This window comes from Perna viridis, chromosome 8 (genome assembly GCF_037379345.1).
Source record: "Perna viridis isolate PV_CMFRI_1.1 ecotype Kerala chromosome 8, ASM3737934v1, whole genome shotgun sequence".
Lineage (NCBI taxonomy): Eukaryota > Metazoa > Mollusca > Bivalvia > Mytilida > Mytilidae > Perna > Perna viridis.
In genome coordinates this window covers 22,285,667-22,307,128 of record NC_142452.1, presented here as the reverse complement: position 1 = coordinate 22,307,128, position 21,462 = coordinate 22,285,667, and the positions used below count along the sequence as shown (strand labels likewise).

The window sequence follows — 21,462 nt, the reverse complement described above, 5'->3', positions numbered from 1 at the left end:
GAACCAATTTGTTCAGCGTGTCGTAGTTTTCTTTTCCTCTATCGTCTACCCCGAAATGGACAGTTCAGGAACAACTCGGTGGGTTTATCTAGAACAGCAGAAGACACTTATTATAACGTTGCACTTGGTCCTTGCTCGGAGTGTTTAATAGAGTCCACATTGCTCGTTTACTTTTGTTTCTTTGTGTGTGTTATTTTGTATGTTTTGTGGTATTTGTTGTGTGTGTTTAGTTCCCCTGTCGGGTCTTTATCCTTGGAATATATTCTTGATTTCCTTTAGAATCTTGGTCCCTCTGAATAATCATCCATATAACTAAAATACCGTAAGAGAATAGCACAAGAAGAGATCTTCGTAAGGAATTCATTAAAACAACTTTCAAAATTGAACCAAAAATAAAAAAAAAGTTCATTGGGTGGGGGGATTGTACCTTTAAACAAATATCTGACATATGATTTAAAAGTTACAAGGGCAGGGACTTTCATTGAGTACCTGAACAAATAAAACAGTTGACCTATGTAGTCGTGGCCCAATTTTGACCCCTGTACCTCTGAAACTGTTAAAAATTAGTTTTTTGAAAAGGACTCTAAAAACATAATTCAGTAAGGAACACATTGACATTAGGTAATCAAAATCAGATTAAAAATTAACTTTTTTCTGTCAATTCCAATGATAACACCTATTTTCCCTATTTAAAAAAAAATAAAGGGGCCTCCGTATTGCCCCATAGGAACGTGTCAAAATTTCAAAAGATCAGATAATTTTACTAATTATCGTAAATAAACGAAATTAACGAATGACAACAACGGCACGGTGCTACCATTATACGAGAGTAATCAAGGGAACCAAGGTTCTAGCGGTAATCAAAAGAATGTAATTCAGGGACAAAGACCAGACATGGAAAACAGACATACACAACAAAGAGCATAAAGTAACTAAAATAATAAATACAAAGTAACAAAAGCAAATAAGCAACTCGGACTGTATTAAAAACTGGGAGCATGGACCAGGTGCACCGGTAAGGGTAAACGTCCTTTGCTTTTCTACACCCCCAGAATTTTTAGCAATCGTATAAAATAGACACACACACAACAAAGAATATGCAAAAACCAAAATAATACGCACATAGAAACGAAAGGTCATGACCAACACGGGCCACACTTAAACAGTAAGCATGGAACGTTCACCGGTACGGTAAGAGTGTCATGATTTTTTTTTCAAATTGTATTTTGCAGTAATGTTCTTTTTCAATTGGCGTAGTATACTATGTCTTAGAGTATTGCATTGTCTATATTATTTATATATAGTTGTGCATGGATCGTATTGTCATGTTTTAAGGGTCCTTCATGATACATGGTTTTGGTGTGTGAAATGGATCTCGATTTTCGATAATCATGATGTCTGTTTCCACTGATATTGGAGGAATAAAAAAAATCATTTTCATACTTACTTCTACTAAATAGATCAATGCACCTCGTTGTTCGCCAGCAATTTAAGTTCATATTCCTTCAACAATTAATGGTACCTTACTAAAAGTTCTTTTGATGTTATGGATTGACCTTGTGAGGTTTCCTCTATTAGTCATTACTATGCATGGACGAACACTGTGTTATAAACAACAAAGTATGCAACATCAATGCTTTAATACATAAAATTCGTATAATATATAACAATGTGACAGACACGATCATTGGCATTTTAAATGCGATCAGATTCAAACATTTCACATAATTCAGTATACCATAAGAATTAAACCATAGCTGTTCAATCTATACACTGTGTACCTCACTTCATTTGTTCTTAAGTAGAAAGTTATGATTTATTATCTTAAGTAATCAAATTGTTCTGCTTTATAAACAAGTTCAAATTGACAAATTCATAGAATAATGTTGTTTATCATTATTGTGAGACATTGTTCTTGATACAAGCAACATGTGGACGCAAATGATGAAAGTGTTAATTCCATTTTTATTAGATGCCTATACAAGGTGACATATATGTTACTGCATATCAATTTCTAAATGTGTTGTTTGGTTAAAATTGTGAAAATATATTTTTTCTTAAGGGAAAAAATAACTTGCACAAATTGTTTAAAAAAAAAATATAACAAGGCAACATGTGAAAGAAGATTAAGTACCAGTCCATATAAAATTCAGACACTGCCTATGGTATGGTGATTCATGGTGTAGAAAAACCTATGATATCCCACTAAAATCAACCAAATCAAGAACAATAACTCTTGCATAGTGCTTATTTCATGTACAATCTATACAAATTTTATCTCTAAAGTGCAAACCCCAGATGAAATACAAAGACTGATTATGTGATCTATAACAGTTTCTTAACAAGAAATGAAACTAAATTCAGTGGATTTTTGACATGCATGAATCACTTTCAGTCTGATTTTTATAAAGATTGCTACTTAAATGAAAAAAAAAGTAAGCAGATAAGCAAAAAGCAGGCTTGTAGGCCAAAAACAAATACACTGTCACTTTTTAAAGCCCGTTGGGCTACCAAAAACCTACATAACCCAAAACCAAATAGGTAAATGCAAAATCCTATATAGTAAACTAATTTATAAAGTTTAAAATCTAACATAATGAGTATCTTTATACATTGTCATAGAAATAACAATATGTGTCTAAACAAAAAACTACAAACAAGGCACAATATAATATATTTACTAACGACCTGAGCTTATCAATAGGCAAACATAAAATTATAATGACTTAACTTAAAACAAACTAACTTGAATTGGCAAAACTGGGCAATATTGTGTTGAAAGGAAGCATCACAAGGAAACAAAATACTCTGGAGCATGCATCAATATGATAATTATAGTCCCAGATGTTGAACCTTGCACAATGTTGGGCAAGTAAACTATACACATTCAAAGAAGATGCTTCTCTGCATTTGGATTTTAATTATAATGTGTTCTGACACAAAATATATGTGGTCAAAGAACTTAAAATTGGACTTGTACATATCATGATTTAACATGTTCAAATTCAGAATCATAGCAACTCATTTTTTTTAAATCATACAAAGTTAAATCACTGACCTCCATGTTGACTATCTTGAAAATCAGACCCAATATCAAAATTCAAATTACCATATCAAAGGACCCCCAAAAAGAAAAGATGCCATATCAAACCACATTCAATTGGGTCAAGAAACAAGCAGTTATAAACTGTTTAATCCAATTCATTATGACCTCTCCATTAGCTCTTAATTCCAAAATGTTAACAACCATAACAAGTCTAAACAACCATCCATTTGTGTTATGGTCCCTTCTGAAAAATAAATTATTGTCAATCTACCTAATACAAAAGTAATTATACAAAACCCAAGTGTGTATATTAATTGAAACACCATAATATGACCTGATAAATACAAGTATGGTAATCTCTTTACTTTATAACATATCACACCAATTTCAATTGGAATCAGAATATAGCATAACAAGCAATAGTCAAATGAAAAATGACAAGTACAGGATATTCAGTGGATCCCTATCTAGCATCTGAATCACTTATTAAAAAAAACAGCTGTGACTTTGGTATTAATGAATACAAAGTTTAAAATTGAATAAATTTGTTCTTCAAATAATTTGTATACTCCCGGGTAATACACAGCCGAACGTGCCACATATGATAATCATATGGTGCTCGATTCATATGATAATCATATGGTAATCATATGAAAATCATATTATACTTATCATGTGGTAGTCATATGATTATCATATGATTCTCATATGATAATATGGGCTTGAAAACATATGATAATCATATGTTTGTGAAAAACTTGTGATTATTATATGATAACCAAGCGATTATCATATGTTAACTGAAACATATGATTATCATAAGAAACTTGATTCATATGATAATCATATGATGCAAACCATATGATTCTCATGTGTGGCACATTTGTCTGTGTATAATAATAATTCAAAAGTTAAACTTTGTAGGTAACTTGAAATAACCAAAGAGTTTAGATTTTGAACTGCCACATTTTAATGGACATTTTAATGGAACATAAAAATACAACCAAAACAATGCACAAATAACATATCATATTAAACAAAACCAACACATCATCACAGAATATTCTAATTACACGTACATGTATAAAATTAGGTGGATTTCAGTACATTATCTTGCTTTGGTTTATATTTGATATATATCTTCATATCAAAATACAAAAAATATATCATCAATGTTTTAAAGCGTATACAACCCTGCAGTTACCAATCTCATATAACAATCTCATCTTAACAACTTTAAGATTATACATTTTTCATTCTGTTTCTAAACCTCACAAAAATAAAGTTTTAAAAGAAATTTGAACTTGTTAATTATAAAAAAAATAGTACCACTTTTTTGTAGGCATGAAGCACTACCCATGTACTTCTTTGTTCAAATCTTTTTTTATGAAATACAGACCCATACATTTTAATGTTTAGGCCGCTTTTGCTCATTAAACTTCAGAATATAAAAGCATGTATACTGTACATGCCATAAATTAGAAGAAATTTGTGCATAAGATTTGAATGTGCCAATTATAAAATCAATGATTTAAAAGTTGTCATTTCTGTAATAAGGAAGAGTCATAAAGAAGTTCATGGTTAATTTGTGACAAAAACATATGTACACAATAAGTACAAACAGCAAACCAGAGCTGAATACACTCAAATTCATATCAAGTTTAAATAAGTATTGGCCATTTTCTATTCAAAAGGGGGGCCGGGAATGTGAAAATAATTTATTTTATTCAACAGCAGCCAAGGTTAAAATTTTTTATTTGAAGGTTTTCTAAAGTTTGGAATAATGAAAAAAAATCCAGTCCCTTCACTTTGCTGCCCAATAAAATGGTTGGTGTCAAAAAGTATCCGATTCCAAGCTGAAATAAAATGTATCGTACAGACCTACATACAATCTACATACATGTACATGTACAGAGGGCAGAAAACTTTAAACCTTGAGGCAAAGACCTGGGAACTAAAAACTCAAATTAAATCAATCTGGTTTGTACTTCTCATACATTGGTTACAAATTGGAGGTTACATACATAAACATAAAAGTTATAATGACAAAAAATGTTTTCACAAACAAACCATCATCTCTCAAAGGATAATTTACCAAAAATAATCTAAAATTTTCACATAGACATGTAGTATTTACTTTTTCAACATAATCATAGCACTGGGAATAAACTTTAATATGTACCATTTACTGTAGTAATTGATGAAACTGATTCATACCTACTTTTAAAGACATTATTGAGAACATATCTTCCTGAGGAGTCATGAAACTGGGCCAAATTGGAAAATATCAAGTCTGTTTACAACAACTCCAAATTTCTCCAAATTTCTGTCATCATGAGCCAGGCAAAAGATCAACAAGTCTAAGAGAAAAAAGGATTGTACATTGAGCAAGACAAAACAATGGCTGGTGGTCAAAATACCCTAAAAATAAATCATTAAGTTTTCATAAATTTACCTGTACATGTATAACTTTACAACCTTTCAGGAAATTGTCAAAATTCTTCTTCTGCATCTTGCATTAACAAGTCATATCCATTGTGAACTGGCATGAATTTTCTACGTGATGAGTCATGGGTAGCACTGTAGGCGGGGACATCAGTGTCTAAATCATCTAAGCGTAAAAATCCGCTAGAGACAGTTCTACTACCTTTACTTGCTAAACACTGCATTATTATATATAGAACTACCATTAGGACTCCTAATGCTGCAACAATGTACATTAAATATTGTTTTTCATAATTTTCATACAAATAGCCTGTAGCCACTGGTAGCACCATCTGGCCCATGGCTGACCCTGTTACAAAGACTGCTGTTGATTTTCCAGTTATTTTAAAGTACTGTTCAATCCAAGTTACACTTGTTGGAAAAACTGAAGACAATCCTATTCCTAAGAATATAGTTCCTAACCAAAGGAGAATTTTGACAGGTTGTACCCCAAAGGCTAATATTAGGGCACCTATCATCATAAAAACTAGGTCAATAATTAACATTGTTCTTGGCTTACAACAGTTGGATATGAAAATGGCAAATCCTCTTCCAACTGCCAGTGATCCCCAAAATATAGCTGTTACTATGGCTCCTTGAGACTTTGTCCATTTTGCAGATTCTACAGCAAAGGTCATGATCAGTCCCCCAAAAGTTGTTTCCATGCCAACATAACAAAAGAAGAAAAAGAATGAAAAGACCAAAGTAAGCATTCTTACACAATTATTTTCCTCATGCATTTTCATTTCTCTGTAATTGTCAATATCATCTGGATCTGGCTTCCTCTTTGTAAAACAGTAGGAAACCAAAAATAGAGTTGAGCTTATGAACAGAAGCAGAGCAATGATACTATAAGCAATCTGAATTCGAGACATGTTCTTGATTTTGTCAATAACAGTGTCTAACAAATCCTTTGTTTCAGTAGGCTTATGACCTTTAGTGGTTGTAGGTAAAATTGAAGCTGTCTCATTTGAAGTATTTTCTACTGAAGTTGAGGTTGTTTGGGGTTTCTCTTGATTCTGTTGTGTTGTTTTCAGCGGATGCATTGGAGATGTTGGTCTTGGAGTAAGTTTAGGAGATAAAGTGGGTAACGATTGTGGTTTTCTGGTGGATGTCGTTGTTGTTGTAGAGCTTGGTTTGGTCGTTGTGGTAGTAGTAGGTGTTGTTGTTGTAGAAGGAGTAGTAGTTGTAGTAGTTGAAGGCATGGTTGTTGAAGTTGGGGACGTAGTTGTTGTTGACGTTGTGGTAGTAGTAGTTGGAAGTGTGGTTGTAGGTGTGGTATTGGAAGTTTTAGGTGTGGTTGATGTAGTTGGAGTCGGAGTTGATGTTGTAGTAGATGAACTAGAATTGGATTGGCTTGCATGATCAGATACAACTGTTCCATTCAATGACCCTGCAGTATCTCCAGTTTCTGTTTCATTACCATTAGACAAAGAAGAGTTGATTACATCACTTCCTGGCTCTAGTCGCTTGGCTTTATCATCACTACTATTGATAGCCTTAGGAGTGGTAGATTGAGGAGGTTTTGGTGTTGGAACCTCATGTTTCATATCATCAATAACTTTATTTTGATTTAGGTGTTTCTTTACTTGATCTCCATCTCTGTGGTCATTTGGAAGCATATCTCCATTAGTGAATGATGGTTTATGACCTTTAGGGGGCTGTGGTGTAGTTGTTGTGCTAGTTGTCAGGAAAACTATGGAGCTATTCGTCAGAATAGTTGAATTTGGACTAGATAAAATAATTGACATCTCTGTTGATGATATAGTTGATGTATTATTCTCCCATGTTACATTCCCAACATCTCTTCTCAATCTTTCATGCACAGAGTCATTTGTATTTAGGATGGGTAAAAATCCAGACTTGATCACTGGAATATTTCCCTGTAATGGACTCGTAGAATTAGAGTTAGGTGATGACAAAAATGGTTGTGCTATCAATGGTGCCACAAAAGCTCCTATTCCAAATGCAAAATGAAGTGCCTGCATGTATGGTGGACTCTTTCCTCCCCATAAACGGACACAAAACACATTTCCCCCTACAAAAAAATTGAAAAAAATCATAAAGAATTTATGTCACCTACAGGCACATTACACTGAATGCTAGCAATTTATCTACCTAATTTTTGTTTTAAGCAGCACTCAAGATAAGAATCATGCAAAATGTGATTTATACTTCGAAAGCCTAATTTTTTATATTTTGTTTTAAATGATATAGTAAACAAAAATTTACAGGTGGTTTTTCATATAACCCTTGTTTTTAGATGGTAAACATTATATAGAATGTACTGTAGAATTCAAAATTAAGGAAGATAACTCTGTAAATTACACTAAAATTCAATAGAGACTATTGGATTTTCAACGTGAATTATCTCCTAAGAGCAGACAGATTGTAATGAATAATTATACATTTCATCATACAGACCTATAAAGCAATTTAATAACAAAAATAAAAATATGTAGCCTCTCTTGGGGTGTATCTCATATTACAGAATTTGCATGGTTCTTACAAAGACTACTACTTAAAATCTCTATTTGATTAAATCACAGTTTTTTTAAAGACAGTTTAAATGCTCACTCTGTCTTATATTGCTGTTCAAAGTTCCATAACTCCAAAACAAAAAAATGACCACAAACAAAGGGCAGTTCCATCTGATGTACACAGATAACCCACCAAAAGTTATAGCAATTTCTCAACAACAAAAGAATGCTTGAGTGATCAGAAACATGGATAGACAGTGATACACTTTATCAGTCAAATGACAAGCTTATCAAAGAAATTTAAAACTTGGGCCTGAATTGCCCACCATGCCCTATTACATTTGTAACTAAGTAAATATAGGTATCCTGCTTTGTTACCATGTTTTACCAAAACATTTCTAAAAAAGAAATGCCTTCAAGGTGTTTTTAGAACCTCTGGAAAAAATCTGGGCAGGGATCCCCATAATGCCCTGTTATTCCACCGGGTAGGAGAATCATTAGGCCGCTATACATTTGGTGAGAAAGAACATTAAAATGATGTTAAATCATGACTTTACAACATCTTCATCATCACCATTCAACTCAGCAGGCAATACTATATGAACCAAATATTGTTAAAATCTAAGCAAGTATAAAAATTAGAGGGAAAATAGCCGTCCAGAACAAATTTTCATCATCACCATCATGTTTCCTAGAGAAACCAAAAATCCTTAGAATCCAAGCAATTGGTGAAAATAAAAAATTTCAATATTGCCAGTCAACTCAGATTATCATGTTTATCTTAACAGTAGCTTTCATCTTCATTCTTCTATAGTTGAGAAAAAAATAGCAAAAAATGCATTTTGATCCCTATGTTCTACATTTTTGTATGTTTAGAACAGCCATGTTTTTCAACTGATGAAAATTTTAAACTATCAGTTTATGCAGGATAAACTTAGGAACAATTATGCCAACTTTCATTAAATTTTGTCACACAGTTTCAGAGACGAAAATTTTCAAAGTTGTACAAGTGAAAAATGACAAAAAAATATGTTTCAAGGGCCATAACTTCTACATCGGGCGACAAATCACTGTGATAATTTTGGCATACATGTACGACCGTCTCCTGATGGTAAACAGCATTACAATCCATCAGAACTTTGTTAAATTCAATGGTTTTTTAGTTATTTGCAAAAAATTATATTTTGACCCCAATATTCTATTTTTAGTTACAGTAGCCATGTTTTTTTCAAAGTTTCAAAAAATTTTAAATGAACAGTTTGTGTAGGATACACTAAGGAACAACCATGCATGCCAAGTTTTATTCCAATTAATCAAGCAATTTCAGAGGATAAGATGTTTGAAAAAGGCTATTAACAATGACGCAAAGTAATGACATAGCTCACACAACCTTGAGGAAAGTGCAAACTTAAAAAAATCATTCTTCTAGCACAAAGATTATCAACAATTTTAGTTGTCACATGTATACTCATTTGAAGACATTTTAAAACTGTTTTACTAGAGAATGCATTTTTACCGATATTTTACAAGTAACATTTAATTTTACTTAATTTTTTACCTTTAACTTATATTATATCAGATATTCCAAAATGCAAGTTTAAACTAAAAGTTTAAAAGACTAAACTTATTACAATACAGCTGGATTTGGCAGAACATGTTTAAATACTAAAGTAAGTGCTGAAGTGTTCACAAAAACTACTGACATTACATTCATTACATTATTAACAAAAACCTCTAAGATCTGATTAAATAAGATGTTGAACACTAAATTGTGCTAAGAATATCCCCACTCCACCATTTCTGTCAAAGTTATGTATCAACCAAAACATAAGTATTGAGTTGTACTGGAAACAGAGAGTAGTTAAGCAAGGAACCTGAAAAGGGGACACACATAACCAGTCTTTATGCAAAAGGAATATACCAAATACAAGTATTCCCTCCAATACAAGCTGAAGAACCTGTTATGGAAAAGTGTTATGAACAGACAAAGTGATTGCAAGGCACTATTGGAGTGGGAGGGTAAAAACTAACTCATAGTCCAAGCACCATAATGATACCGATAGACAATACAATATACATTTATAAGCATATACATATATATATATTTTCATTAAAAAATGAGGCTCATTAAGAAGCAGAAACTGTTAACCAGCTTTCAATGAACACACACTTTTGAAAACAATTGACTTATGGTAGTTTTAATGAAACAGTTAGTGTACATGTAGTCAAGAATTTCTGCACAATCTTCTAGTTGAATATTTTTTTCTATGTCAGCATAGATATTGAATTTTGAATTGTAAGCCAATAAGCGCAAAATGGGGGAGAGCAATTATCCATAAATGGATATTAGTACAACATGTTCACTGCAAAAACCTATGTTATGTTTATATATTGTAGCTATGGCAACCATGTCCTTTTGGTTACATACTAACAATGTCAAACATACACTGAATGAAGTCCAAGCTTTTGATTTTTTTTAACATTGCGTAACTATATGAATAATTCACAGTTGATGATGACCAAAAATGTAATTCAGGTCATCTAGATGTTGTTTTGTTTAATCAGCAACTTGAAGTTGATACTTCATTTCTTTACACCTTTGGATCAACTGGTGAGCTAATAGTTAAGCCACAACCTCTACAGTTTTAACTAAATTATCCATTCTAGATATAATGGCAGTGAGATTGATGTTCATCTTTGAATAATTTGGAAAATGGACAATTGCAAGTCTGGCCTATCTAGAAGTTATCTTAAACCTATCCGGTACTGTTTTCAATTGTTTATATTAAGGATAGGAACTCACTAGGAAGGCTCACTCACTGCTGAGTACATGAGTACAATTTTAGTAATAGGGTACTTGTTAGCCTTTGTAACACTGTAATTAAGTTCCCCTCAATTTAGTTGCCTTTGCAATTCCATCATTTGCAATATTTATTATTAGCAATTTTTATCATTATTCATTACACATTCAGCTTCAAGCAAAAAAAAAGTTTGTTTTGGAAAAACTAACCATCATAAATATGGTGTACATTGTACTTTATGGTCATTTGGGTTCAGTTCTGCAATAATTCAGTTACCTTTTTTTTTTAACATACCAAGCAAAGATTATTATGACTGAATACTGGAGTATGTATAAAAATTCACATATTTTACCATGCTTAGTTAAAATGCTGGTCACATTTGGATGTTGAAAATAATAAAAAAAAAAAATTGAGAAACTAGCAAGAGGAGAAGAAGCAAACTTAGGTAGTCATTAAGGAACATTCATACCTTATGATACTAATGAATAGTAGAATATGAAAAATTATTACATGCATACATGTTTAATGGGATAAAAATACAAATGAAATGAAGTGTACATATATCTCTATTTAAATTACCAAGGAATGTAGATAGAAAATTGATCAGTGTACATGTACAAGTATTTCTATATAAATTACCAAAGAATGTTGATAGAAAATTGTGCAATGGATGTTAATAATTGAAAATAATTCCCAAACATAAGGAAATTGGAAGAGTGCCAGTTGTAACTAGATATACACATTTTTTATTTTCTATAAAATCAACTGATTTAAGGAGGCAGGCTACTATGATCCCACCCCACCTTTTTGAATCCTCCTATGGGTTTTGAAAAGTTTGATGAATGATGTTATTCTCAAGACCATGTTCCTACTAATCATCATGTTTTGCCAGCACATACACATCAATACAAGACAGATCTAACATGCAGAGATTACTATTGAAGTATTATCGTTCACTTGTAAATATTTTCATGGTTTGTTGAAATTTAGTGAATTCATTTAGTTTCTAGGGTAAATATTGAGAATTTTCATGAATATATTGTATAATCTTTTTTTTCAAAATTAAGAATTGAGTTGAGTCAATAAAAGACATTTTCAGCCTTAAAGTATTATATCTTTCTGAATATATAGTTGACAAATAAAAGAATAATTGGTCAATGAAGAATATAGATGATCTTACATCATTATGTCACCTTGAACTTACAATTAAAGCATTTTAAAAAATATGAAAACAACACAAAATAACAGGTTTCTGCTGCATATTTCTGTGTATAAAAACTGTCATGAGAAAAAAACAAGTTATACTCACAGAGAAGATCCATTGTATCTTCATTGGTAATCAATCAATGTTACATATAAAATTGATTTTTAGGTGTTGACATATTTTGTCAATAAAAAAAAACCTGTTAAAAAAAAGTCAAAAACCCAACAAAAACTGTAAAATTTCTACAACATGTCATTCCCATCTATCAATATCTCAATACTATGTAAATTAAAAATTACAATGTTCTTTATTTTATTAAATACATGTATGTTTTACAAGTTTATACTGTTATACGGTTATTTTATTTTTATTTATACATTAAATAATTCCCCCCAAAAATTTTTTTACTGTAAATAGTTTCAAATTTTCAAATTTTTGCCAAAATATAAAGGCTACAAAATGGCTCTATTGCCCCTTCAATTCGAACGTAGTGAACAAAATTCTTCTTCAGTAATGAGTATGGGAAATGATTGATTCATACTGAATTTTATAATTAGTTACATCTAAATCAAACATGTTCCTATTCATTCAGTAGAAACCCCATACATATACTTACCATCATTCCTTACAGAAGCTGTAATATAGCTTATTTTTATTTCATTTAAAATTTCGTATTTCATTAAGTGCAAGTCTTTGTAAGAATCAGGCAAAATGGGAAGTATCTGAAACTTGTATATCAAAACCAATCTTACAATATAATTGTATTCAAAGAAGTCTTCTCTATTTGTGATCTCTGCATCTCTTGATATGTTTGGAACTTTCACAAGACAGTGACTGAGATTTTTGACAAAGTTACATGTATCTGCCCTTCAAATTTCAATTTCAAGTATATTTCAATGAAATTATAACTCATTTTACCAAACTATATTGAAAATCTTGACTTAATTCCTTGATTCTTATGAAATAAATAGTTTAATTAAACTGTCAAGAATAATAGGATAATTAATTGGAAAGAATGAATAACCAAAATATTATCACAAGTGCCGAAGATCGCCTAGATTTAACGAGTGTGTGGAACTTGTTCCGGCATGAGTTAAATCCTCGTCCTTCTTGGCACAAGTGATAATATTTTGTTTATTCATGATAACCAATTGATTATCCTATTTATTATATAGATTTTCTTCATAATTTATCGATATTTTTTATATGAATTTTAAATTCTGTGATAACCGGATTGATATCAAAGTTGTGACATTTTGGCAGGAGAAAGCGCGAGAGTGAAATTACCAAATTTATTTCATAGTGTGAATTATCAAAATTTATTACAGTGGGAACATTCGATAAAACACTGCTATCTATATAATAAGGAAGATTTATTTTATTTTTGTACGGAATTTTACTTCCGTAAATATTATAATCAATTAAGTATGGATTGATTTTGAATATTCTACTTTGATACATTTTTGTTGTTATATTAAGAAAAGAGACATTTTCTAAATTCAATTCTTGACATGTAAAATAAATACACTTATTATGACTGATTATAACATATTATAATATGCACAAAAAAGGTGCAAGCCATCAGAAACCCTAAAATCATTATCTTTGAAGTACCTAGTTACAAGAGTCATTACCTCAGAGCAATAAAGCATAATATAAAATACACAGAAGATAAACTGTATTTTATAGTTAGTAATGTGATGAATTGCCATATAAATGTCTCGCATTGAGGTTTAAAAGCTTAAAAGGTACAATATATACCCACCCGTATCTAATAAACCCATAGCTACACCCTGTAATGAAAACATCACAGCAAGGATCACTAGAGTTGCAGCCCATGGAATAATTACTGTGGCAACTGATGCTAAAAATAGTGTGGCCGTCAACAACAGCTGCTTGTCAAATATGTCGAACAGGAATCCACCAATCAGTGCTCCAAGTAGGTAGCCTACTGATCTGGCTGAGAAAATCAGGGCCATATGAGTAGTGTCTGTGTTTACACGGTCTCCAAGATCCAGTAAAGTAGGCCCTGGTATAGCTATACATAGTCCCTGTAAATACACAACAAATAATCATTTATAAACATAAGAAATACATTGTACATATAATTGATTTTAGTCAGCACAAACTTACATACTTATGCAGTTGTATAAACAATGGTGGAAACTAACTATATGTATGTGTACATAACTTAAAAAAATACATGTACTAAAAAATAAGTAGTCAATTTAAAACCAAAAAAATATATTCCTTCACAAAATCACTAGTGTTGTATTGCTAAATGGTAATTTAATGTTAAAAACAAATATATCCTGATATGAATAATTACATGTAATTACATGTGTATAAGACCCAACTTACTGATAATGCAAACAACAATACAGAAATGTTTTAGCTTGAAATAAGTTGCTAGCATTTACAATGTAGAAATACTAGTGTTTCAGGGAGCACAATATACTCACATATGTAACCAATTTTTTTCTAGGATTTCGAAATCTTAAGTCACTTTTGTGAGCAAAAAAAGAAGAAGTTATTGGTTAATGTGAACTCTTGGAATAGAGTAATTACATCTGACATATGATATTTGGAAAGCATTTACTTATCTATGATTTTGCTGTTTAATCAATATCTCAAGAAGCTATATAATTGTTAGAACATGTGACCAAGAAGTTTTCCAATTTGATTGCTTCTTGTGTGATGCACTGTTAATAAAATCTGATTGGTGGAAAGTAACTTTGTAACAACTGGTCTTTTTTTTAGACTTTCCACCAGGGCATGTTGAAAGTGCTTGAATATTTCATAGAGAAAAAGTTTTCACAAGTCATGAAACTTGAGATTTGCAAAATATCAACTGGTTTTATTCTATTTCAACATTATAACAAACTTGCCCAGGTTCCATTATTATGATGTTGAAATTAAATTTAAATAACTTACATGAAAGTCAATGTTTTGTATTATCCAACTTTCAATCATTATGTAACCTATATTTTATTTTTACTAAAGTACAACATGAACAGTGTATCTGAAATATTATAAAGAGTATATAGCTCATCACTATATGTATTGATTTCCACCATCAAAATATGGAAACAAATTACTGCACTGTAGCTTAAGGTAATAAGATTTATTCACCTGAAATGGTCAGGTAATGAATTATAATCATAATATTTTGGTACTTTCTTTGATTTCAAGTGACAAACTAAACCAGAAATATTTGTATTTTTGAAAAGTCTTTGTGAACAATCAAAAACATTCAGAACTACATGTGATGAAATAACTACATACCAAGGTGAAGAAAGCTAATGATAAGCACAGTGTTTTGGAAAATTTTTGACACCACTTGGAGTATCCTGCTTGCTTAGTTTCTTTCCTCAGCAACAAAGTCTGGTCATAAATCAAATCTTCGTCTTCATTCATTTTGCCTTAATAAAACATGTATCTTTTTCTTTATCCGTCTGAAATTATATAGCAAATGATTAATTCTTATATCATCTATCAACAAGGATATGTACTTAAATGTACAACATATAGTAATTCTTACTTGAACCAAATAACATTAAACTCAATACTGAAGTAGGTATAATTAAATAACAGATTAAAACAGTTCCATTTGAAAAATGCCAGTACCAAATAGCCTGCCAATATAGAAGACCATGTACAGAATAAAAGTCACAACTTAACTTTGAACATACACGTATATGGGTAGTAATGTAATTATATATATAATTAAAATTAAGAATTACTTATTGTTCCATATAATCCCTACATATTATGGACATTCTCTAATTCTAATTAATTTGGTACATGCACATGTACAAATGAACATATACAAAATTTTAATGTAGTCAACATTCATGTATCAACTGAGCAATGGTAATTGGGCTTATAAAATATTTTGATTGACAAAAAGGTGAACAGGGTGGTTTATAATACCCCTAACTTTGTTTGTGGGATAAAACTTAACGTGGATGACTAGTCAAATGATGGTTGTACACTCCTGAAGGGAGCATCTTCATTCAAGAGCTTAAAAATAACATCATGGCGACTAATCTTTTTGTATAATGAAAGGATGATTATACACTCCGAAGAGAGTGTTTATGGTTGTATAATAAACTTGTTTCTGTATACTTATGGCAAGAAAAAGCATCAATACCCGGTTTGTACCTTCATTTTCAGGAGCTGAAAAACTGCATAATGGCAGCTTCATTTGCGTATACTTGTATATACAGTTGAACCTCGTTAAGTCAAAGTCGACGGGACAATGCAAAAATGTTCGAGTTATCTGAGGTTCAAGTAATCCGAGGTCGAGGATAAACTGGATATACCAGTAGTTTGGTCAATGATTGTTTCTGAATTTACATCATTTGTTGTACATGTACATGTACTTCACTTTACATGGTACTTCGTAATGTCTTGCTTTTCATATTGCAAGATATTTTTTGTACGTTGTATATCATATTTGAAATGCTGAATAGCATGGAGTGTTTTAGTGAAATTTCCTTTTTACTTTTTCTACATAAAAAACGTCATAGTTCATAATATACTGCTTTGTTTGATTCACAATCAGGAGTATCTTAAAAACCATGTGCTCTATATTATTACGATAAAATTTCAAATTCACTAGTGAAACAAATGTAGTCGTTGAAATACTCTTACTATTGTGTGTTTCATTAAATAGCCAGATACCATTACATTACAATTCATCTGTATTTTTAATTTTTCTTTTATCAAAATATCTGATATCACTGTTGGAGTAAATTCCAACGTGTTATTCATAGAATTCGTTTCTTTTAACAACTCACGCAATTTTAAATTAGTTACATAAACAAATCAAACCAGAAAGAGTGTCAATAAATAAAATTTAAAAGCCGTGCTAACTGTTTTTAAAACACACTTCGTCCAAGGTTTGTAAAAAAGCAATCAGTTTTCCGACTACTTAATTGACTTCGAAACATCAGGGTTAATTAACCTTGAAGTCCTATTGAGGGGACTGATTGATTACCTCGAGTTATCTGAGGTTTCAATTCTTTTGAGTGCGAGTCATCCGAGGTATAAATGTATTAGAGTAGGGGGAATTTTACTGGGGCTTTGCAATCAGTTCGAGTTGTCAGAGATTTCGATTAATCCGAGTTCAACACATAGAGATTCGAATATATGTGATTGAGAGCCAAACCAGTCTCAGAAAATATTTGCTAGTTTTGAAAATTAAATACAAATCAAATCACAGCTTTTCCAAGATTGGGTTGGCCATAATATTCTGAAGTATGGCGCCCAAATGTTTACGAAAATTATGTCAAATTATGACCATGACAACCAATAATTCCGTATGATTGCCGGACATTTCGGCCAATAGAAATATCAGACCATGACAATCAGTATAATGCTTTAGGACATACATGTATATCAATACAAAATTTATCATATTTGAAGGTCGTAAGTATAATATATCAAATCAGAGCTGACAAAAATTATCAAAAATGTTTTTAATTAATGATTCTTTGGGAGCATTAAAAGTTTTCACCTTCATCATATTAATGTGATATAGAACCAAACAAGTCTATAGAAAGCATTCACTAGCTTTGATAATTTAATACAAATTGAATCAATTACAGTACAGAGAGAGAGACATACCATGACTGCATGAACACTGACATAGTGGTGTACCACTTTTAGAGTGACTGCAAATACCTTTTTAGTCTTTGAAGATTTTTTTCTGTATTTAAAGTGGTAGAGCTTAAAACTAACAATATAAAAGAAAGTAACAAATTATCTCTTATAGAAAAAAAAATATTGAGAAACACTCTAAAAGTGCAAATGTCAGTGTTCAGTCACTGTATGTCTCTTTCTGTACTATAGGTTTTTCCAAGATAAGGAGGATCAAAACAGCCCACTTTGATCATTCCCAAAGGTGTCTGAAAATGACATTATTCATCTTATCCATAAATTCCTTACGAACATGACAAATGCTGGACAATTCAACCCAAAGATATTTCAGACCATGACAACCCACTATTCCCAGAGATGCATGCTGGTGAACTTTGCCAATGATAATTCTGAGAGTTTATTAGGACAATTCAAATCACACTGCAGTTAACAGAAGGTTATAATTAGAATACAAATACAACAGCAGAAGGGATGACAAAAATGAAAAAAATATGAATTTATGTTTCTTCGGAACATTTCAGGTTTCATCTGGCTCATATTAGAACATATCATTGCACTGAACATGCATTATAAAAGTTCTAGACATTCAGATGAAGATCATACAAAACAGACTTCTGTCAGAAGTAGGATTGACATGGTTAAGTCAGTTATTTCTTTTGTTTTTCTATTATGTTATACTTGAAATTTAAGATATCTACATACTTTTGTTATTCAAAACCAATAGGACTCATTAAACTTTGATTTTTTTCGTATAATTACTAAGTTTCATTTTCATTTTCTTCTATGACAAGCTGTCACGACAACAGGAAGTGGCTTTCGGTACTCACTTTCTCGGATACCTGTAATATGCGAAACGAAATCAAAACGAAACAAAATGAATCGAAATGAAACAAAACAAATCGAAACGGAACGTTATGAATCGAAACGAAACGAAATAAAACGAAGCAAAACGAAATGAATCGGAACATAAAAAATTAGCGAAACTGATAGAAACAACCAAACAAAATATCGAAATAGGCATTAAATGCAACAAATATTCAACTATTATGCGACTGGCTGGTTTTTAATCAAGTCAAGTCAAGCAAACAGTGTAGAGTCGGTGCCTTATAAATAACAAACATATGAAATTCTGTTAGTGGAGTCCAGGTTGCTCCGTTAAACTTAAGTTGTTGTACAGTGGTGCATTATTTTTTAGTATTTTGTTCTTGGTTTGGTCGATGATGGTTATTAATATCGTGTCCATCATTATATGTTTTCGTAGTCTCTTTGCTTTTACTCATTTATTCAAATCTTTTAAGCAATCTCTCGGAGTTTGTCGTTTTCATTTGAAGTGTAAAAGACGGGGAAATAATTTTAAAAAAAAGTCGAAAATTGTTTTTTACCATTATTAGCAAGTTCTAACGAATATTTGGCCATATTTTTTCAATTTTGACCAGGCCTCCCCCTGAATTTTACTTGGTCAAAATTGCGAAAAATGGCCAAAGTTTGATAGAACTTGCTAATGTTAGGTTAAAAATGATAAGTTTTCTTCTTTTTTGGTAGAAAATATTAAAAAAAAAATCCTGGACCCAAGTGGCTGTGCGTTTAACAGATCATAGAACAACCAATGGGTTATTTTTTTCAAAATTGTTTAGAATATTTGTGACAAATTGAAGGTCATACCATTGTAGGTATGCTACTGCAGCTGTAGCGTTATGTTTGTTTTTGTTTATGTGTGTGTTTTTTTTTTTAATAATGACGTTGTGGACGGAACAAAGGAACGAACATCCTTAATTTCTAACCAACTGAACATATAGCCTTAACAAATAATTCTTAAAAAATCAGTCGAACAAACAGAAAATTATTTTGATTGTACTAAAAATTATAGTTGAAGGGACGTTCTACTCTTAATCTTTAGAAGGATATATGATTTCAGTGTTTTAGCTAGGATTTTGAGGGTTTTAGTCACTTTTGCGTAAAGTACGAACGACATATTATGGGCAGCAGAATTTTGTAAATAGTCAATAGTATCTTTTTTCTGCTAGAAAGTTTTTTTTTTTGTTTTTGTTTAAATTTCTGACAGCCAATAGACCCAAATTTGAGGTTTCTCATTTAATCATATATTTTTGCGAACACCGATCGTTCCACACGGGCTTTTTATTACCCTCCCCCAAATTGAAAATCCGGATCCGCCCTGTAGCATACTATATCAAGGCATTTTTTTTCTCAAATCTCGTGAACAAAGTAATTGCATCTAATTCCAGCATAAAAATATAGTTAGCAAAAAATTGAATGTCCACCTTTCAAATTGTAGGCACAAAATCTCTTTTTATTACTCCGCTGAAGGAAACAATAATTGGTTACGTGAACAGAATTTCTATGGATCGGATTAATGCGATGTTTTGGACTTGTAAGGTAGTACTATTCAGTCAGGGCAAGTTTGAAAATTTCGTCTCATTTAGTTGTATGAATTGAAGATGTTTTGAGGCAGTTAAGAACAAATTTGAATGTGTATTTTCCTAAATAAAGTACACATTTACCAAATCCTTGACATGTAAGTAATTTCTAAGTGTGTGTTAGTGAATTTTGCCGTAAAACACAATCGCGGCGTTTTCCCTTTATCTTTATATCGTTAATCTAAAAGTGGTTTCATGAATACTTACGAAGACTTTAAGGAGTTATGTCCTGAATATCACGATAAAATAAAAAAAAATAAAATGCATGAGCCCTTACCAATTAGGTACGACTGGCTTATCAGCAAAGAAATACTCGCCTACATCTCCTTACAACCCTTGAGGGATTAGTATGTAAAGATTTCGTAAATTCACTGCATAGCCAAGAAAAGATCAAGTAAAAATTATAAAATTTGGATAAGGGAAAAGGGTGATCATTTTAAGGAATAAGAAATTTCAAATAACCAGCCGAGTCACTAGATTGGTACTTTGAAGACTCGTTGTAAGGGAATAAACATTTTCCTCGACAAGTACATAAAGTCCGTCTCTCTGATAATCTGATGTTTATTGTTCATATTTTTAATAGTAAATGTCTGGAAACACTCAATAGGGATAACGTCCGCAAATTTTAATATATTTTGCTGAATAAGGAAGTGCGTATAAATTAAGTCTTAGGAATCCTCCTATCGAGTGGAAATACTTGTTTCTCTATTTCTGTCCATCACACGTGACTGTCTTTACAATATTCATATTCCATCGAATAGAACTGATTTTCAAAAAAAATACATACGGGAATTAAAACAGTTTCAGAAAATGAGGAATTATTGATTTTCAATAACCTTGTTACAAACTGCACAAAAATTGTCATCCAGATGTGCTCGTGCTCGTGAAGTTCTTCTTTATAACACAGTTGCTAGAGCATCCTCTTACTGTGTCAGGGGTCCTCGGTTCGATACCAGCTGGTATTGCTGGGAATTTTGTAGGACGCAACGTATTCTACGCCGTTTTGTATTTTGTTCAGCATTACGTCAGCAGAAATTCTGTTGTGTCGCTCAATGTATATATATATATACATGCATATTACACTAAACGCACATTTCCCATGTCAAATTAAAGGAAGAAAGAAAACAAAGAATGCACATGTCCTTCAGGGCATTCATAAAATTTAATATATCTTGGAAGGATGTGCAAAACGAATTTATTATCATGATCAGAATATGTTTTATTTAGAATTCTATTGTTATGAAATTTGCAAGCTCTTTAAGGGCGTATTGTTATTTAAATTGTCGACTTTAAATATAGCTTATATTTATTTTTTAAATTGTGATATAATACACATGCAATGTGAAAT

General features: G+C 31.5%; 1 protein-coding gene across 2 annotated transcripts; it reads right to left on the bottom strand.

The window, feature by feature from the left end:
- Positions 1–1,623: 1,623 nt before the first annotated feature.
- Positions 1,624–18,499, bottom strand: LOC148609848 (uncharacterized). 2 transcript variants are annotated; one of them, XM_088541267.1, is made up of 5 exons: positions 18,382–18,499; positions 15,301–15,470; positions 13,781–14,066; positions 12,632–12,649; positions 1,624–7,568 (listed from the first exon to the last, which is right to left on the bottom strand). In XM_088541267.1, the coding sequence occupies exons 2-5, from the start codon at positions 15,430–15,432 to the stop codon at positions 5,539–5,541; spliced, it is 2,466 nt and encodes an 821-aa protein (XP_088397393.1). In that variant the 5' UTR covers positions 15,433–15,470; positions 18,382–18,499; the 3' UTR covers positions 1,624–5,538. The 2 variants fall into 2 exon arrangements, with proteins under 2 accessions (XP_088397393.1, XP_088397394.1); XM_088541268.1 differs by lacking the exon at positions 12,632–12,649.
- Between the last annotated feature and the right edge of the window lie 2,963 nt (positions 18,500–21,462).

Excerpts from the sequence above, each read along its gene's own strand:
- LOC148609848 (XM_088541267.1), bottom strand. The coding sequence starts at position 15,432 with ATGAATGAAGACGAAGATTTGATTTATGACCAGACTTTGTTGCTGAGG. Across the intron at positions 14,067-15,300 it reads CATTAGCTTTCTTCACCTTG|GGACTATGTATAGCTATACC; the intron begins GTATGTAGTTAT and ends GTGTATTTACAG.